The 4,468-nt window shown below is 38.2% G+C and overlaps 1 protein-coding gene across 1 annotated transcript; it reads left to right on the plus strand.

The window, feature by feature from the left end:
- The first annotated feature begins 1,597 nt into the window (after positions 1–1,597).
- On the plus strand, positions 1,598–3,264 carry LOC107667452 (intelectin-like). The gene is made up of 4 exons (XM_016459121.1): positions 1,598–1,737; positions 2,036–2,182; positions 2,607–2,854; positions 2,932–3,264. Exons 1-4 carry the CDS (start codon positions 1,686–1,688, stop codon positions 3,124–3,126), a joined length of 642 nt encoding a protein of 213 aa, XP_016314607.1. The 5' UTR covers positions 1,598–1,685; the 3' UTR covers positions 3,127–3,264.
- The last annotated feature ends 1,204 nt before the right edge of the window (positions 3,265–4,468 follow it).

Below are 4,468 nucleotides of genomic sequence, written 5' to 3' on the forward strand. Positions count from 1 at the left end.
GGCTTTACATATAAATTGTGGTTGGTGTCCAGAATGTTACACTTTATATTAAGTGGACAGTTCCTGAGGAGTTACCATTTAAGTACACTGGTATTACAGTGATACACCAACTCCACCAACTTGAGATCCAACTCTTCCCACTTTACATATCCCTAAACCTACCCATCTCCACTCCCTGGATCCAATTTCCACCCCTAAACCTACCCATGTGCATCCCCTGGATCAAATGGTTCCAATTACTCTTATACAAATTGTTGTTACAAAATGTAGTTATATAATTCCTGTTACACGAGTACATATAAGATTTAAAAAATACTTTTCGTACTTAAGTACAATAAATATGTCATACTTTAAGACTTTTACTCCAGTAATATTCTAAACGGTGACTTCAACTTCTACCAAAGTCATTTTCTGCTAAGATATCTGTACTTTTACTTGAGTATGGCTTTCAGGTACTTTATCCACCACTGATCAGTACTGTGAATACAGTAGTTACAGTACTTTAATTAGTGTCAAATGATTAGTAATAATTTTTACACAGCGAATAATAATAATAGTAATAATAATTGTATGTGATAAAAGCAGGCTAGTTAGAAAAATAATAATAAAAATAGGTTTGTTACAGTTATACTGAAAACAAGCGAATTTTTAATAATTTCCAAAAATTTCACAAACTGCATTGGCCAACTATTAATATTGTCTGTGATGTGTTACAGGAACAGTCAGACACTGTTTTGGGGAATTCAGCACATGATTGACATTATCAGCAATTGGGAAATGCCTAAAATAAAACATACTGAAACAGACGGACAGACAGTAACATTTCAGCGGACATTGACCTTGGTTTGGTTTACTTGGCGCACATTTATGGCACAGTCTTGTGCAAGCGAATGTCACTTTGGACATGGAGGAAGGAGGTGCTTTAATTGTTTCTAATAAAAAAATTATCATTGTGCACATTGTAAATGTGCAAGTGGTGAAAAGCAAAATAAAAAAAAGAAATAAAAGACAAAGGCAACAGCTGGCATGAAAACGAAACATTCACAGTATAAGAAAGTGCTAACTGTTACTGTTAAAGAGCTATTTTTTACCTGATTTAACCCATAACAATTTGTTTTCTTGGTATGAATGTATTTAGTTTGGTTCAGTGATGTTTTTTTTGTACTAAATTTTTTTTTTGACTTTTTGAAAAAATAAAATCAGTTAAAAAACAGTTATAAAGTCACAAGAACATAATTTCATGGTTTCTCAGCTAAAGGCTATCAGAAACTATTTCAAAACTCTGGTTTAGGCCAATGGCTCAAAGCCCTGCTACACACAATCCACTGCATTCATCACTTTCACAAATACAAGCACATTCCTGTAATTTGTTGTGGCAAAAGCAAATGCCGAGAACATAAATATGGATGTAATGTTCCATAACATCGCTGATAAGTTGCTGAAAAAGTAAACAGACTATGATGATGTATTGGAGTTTCAGTAATGGGCATTTCCCTGATTTCAAGTCCAGCCCTGGGATAACTGCATGTTTAATAATTACACACTGACACAATGTTGCACAATAAGTCAGTTTTACTCCAGATATAAGCTCGGATGAGAGATAAAAGCTGCACACACTGTCAGGCTAGACAGAAGAGAGAAATCTTCATCAGACATCATCAACGAACAGTTGAAAACTCAGAGCCATGCTGCGCTTCGTTTTCTTCCTCATGTGTCTTTTGCAGTTAAGGCACACAAGTAAGTGGACTGTGATTATGAATATTGGTGTTTGTTAGTTTTTTTCTGAAATGTGGAACTGCATATAATTTAATCTAATTTTAAACATTCATGATTAGCTGATTAGCTTCTAAATGTCAAAGTTTGGAGTTATTGGAGTACATTTTTACAAGAAAATACAATTTCAGTCTGTCTACTTCAAAATTTCACATTTGATTCAATGTGTTACTTGTGCCAATTCTTTGTAATTATTTGTGAAATCTAATAGCAATTTCTGAGAGGCACTTGTTTCAGTTGATCTCTTCAATGTTGTCTGCAGTGCTGGGTGTTATGGGAGCTGTCACCCCAAAGCCAATTATCATAAACGGCACCTACATAAACCCAGAATTAGGCAAGTATCATGCTAGGTTGAGGACCATCGCTCGCAGCTGCTTGTATATCAAAGAGAAACACGGCGCCTCGCAGGGTAAGCACTGTGGAAGTGTTAAATACAGCAGTGATTTTATTTTGAATATATTTGTTGTTTGAATATATTTTAAAATGTAATTTATTCCTGTGATGCAAAGCTGAATTTTCAGCATTATCACTCCATTAATTGTATCATTAATTGATTATGTGGAATAAATTCTAATTGGCTCAAGAAACATTTCTTCTTATTATCAATGTTGAAAACTTTTTTTTTTTACCAAAAGTAAATAAATACATACATACATAAAGTGTTTTCAATGAATGAATTGATTTTCTCATACTTTCATTTGTTATTTGATTACTTATTTTTTGTATGAAGATATTATTGTAAAATATGTCCGAAATTAGCAAGTTTTCAGTTAGTCTAATAAGAGTTATTCTAATACTAGTTCAAATGAAATCTGGGGTCTGTTTCTCCTCAGATGGCATGTACATCCTGACAACAGAGAGCGGTACATACTACCAGACTTTCTGTGACATGACCACAGCCGGCGGTGGCTGGACTCTGGTGGCCAGTGTCCATGAGAACAACATCAATGGGAAGTGTTCTCTTGGTGATCGCTGGTCAAGCCAGCAGGGAAATGACCAAAACCTGCCTGAAGGAGACGGAACATGGGCCAACACTGTTACGTTTGGCACCGCTGAGGCCTCTACTAGTGACGACTACAAGGTACATTACCACACAAAACCTCAGCTAACCACTGAGAGGACCCCAATCTGATGGTCCAATATTGTTATATCCCACAGAATCCTGGGTACTATGACATCTCTGCACAAGACGTGTCAGTGTGGCACATTCCCAATAATGAGCAGCTGAAGAGCTGGACGTCTTCTGCTATCCTGCGCTACCATACAGAAAGCCAGTTCCTCACAGAGCATGGTGGAAACCTTTACCACTTATTCAAGGTGAAACACACTATTCTGTTTATAATCACCCCATAAAACTCAACATGCTCATATGTACTTCTACCATATGCTTACTGAAATAAAAGTGCAGATACTTAAAGTCTCAATACACTGAAATATGTGACCCTGGAGCACAAAAGCAGTCATAAGTCGCTGGGGTATATTTGTAGCAATAGCCAAAAATACATTGTATGGATCAAAATGATCGATTTTTCTTTTATGCCAAAAATCATTAGGATATTAAGTAAAGATCATGTTCCATGAAGATATTTTGTTAATTTCTCACCGTAAATATATCAGAACTTAATTTTTGATTAGTAATATGCATTGCTAAGAACTTCATTTGGACAACTTTAAAGATGATTTTCTCAATATTTAGATTTTTTTGCACCCTCAGATTCCAGATTTTCTAATAGTTGCATCTCAGCCACATATTGTCCTATCCTAACAAACCATACATCAATGGAAAGCTTATTTATTATAAGCTAGCTTATGTATAAATCTCAGTTTCAAAAAAATTGACCCTTATGACTGGTTTTGTGGTCACATGCATAAAAAAAAAACATCACTGATCGCCGTCAAGAAATTATCTAGTATCTTGAGGACAAGTGGACTGGACAACACAATGCAAGAAACAGCGAAACTGCAAAGGTTACATGCATTATCAAACTATCGTTTCGGCCAACAAATTGTAAATAAATTGCATTAATTAGCTAAACATAAATATTTGGTAACGCTTTATTTTGATGGTGCCTTTTGAACATTCTGTTGACAATAAGTAACGTTGCACCTACATGTCTACTAACTCACGTTAGATTATTAGTAGACTTTCTGCTGGAGCAGGGGGAGAGATCGCTCGAGGGCCATACCAGACTGCTTCTGGCCATCGCCCATCTCACCACCTACCCAGACGACATGCTCTGCGCGTTCTATGACGCCAGCCTGAATCCCACGTGCAGAGTGCCGTCGTCCAAAGATGGCCCTCGAACGGATTTTGCTGCCTTTGTAGAGTGGATACTGGTGAGAAACGGATCCCCGTTAACCGTCTGTTCCGAGGAGAATCTCGCCAGTTCCACTCTCGACCCAGAGCCCAGCCCACCATCTCCCCTGAGGGTGAGCTTATGATGGACCTGGATAGAGGAGAGGCGGAAAAGGATTTAATTGACTGGGAGGCTGACCTGCTCCCTCTACTCCCTCCTTCTTCGGAGCCCTCTGTTACCTCTGTTCCCACGGCCAGCCCTGAGTGGGCTGCGGTTCCCACGTCCCGCCTGGAGAGGGCTCCGGTTCCTGTGTCCAGCCCAGAGGAGGCTTCCGATCCTGAGTTTAGCCCTGAGAACCTGGAGGCTCACAAATGCCCCCCCTCCCCCCCGCTCCTGCC

The sequence above is a fragment of the Sinocyclocheilus anshuiensis genome, unplaced genomic scaffold (genome assembly GCF_001515605.1).
Source record: "Sinocyclocheilus anshuiensis isolate Anshui unplaced genomic scaffold, SAMN03320099.WGS_v1.1 scaffold1547, whole genome shotgun sequence".
NCBI classification, from domain to species: Eukaryota; Metazoa; Chordata; class Actinopteri; order Cypriniformes; family Cyprinidae; genus Sinocyclocheilus; species Sinocyclocheilus anshuiensis.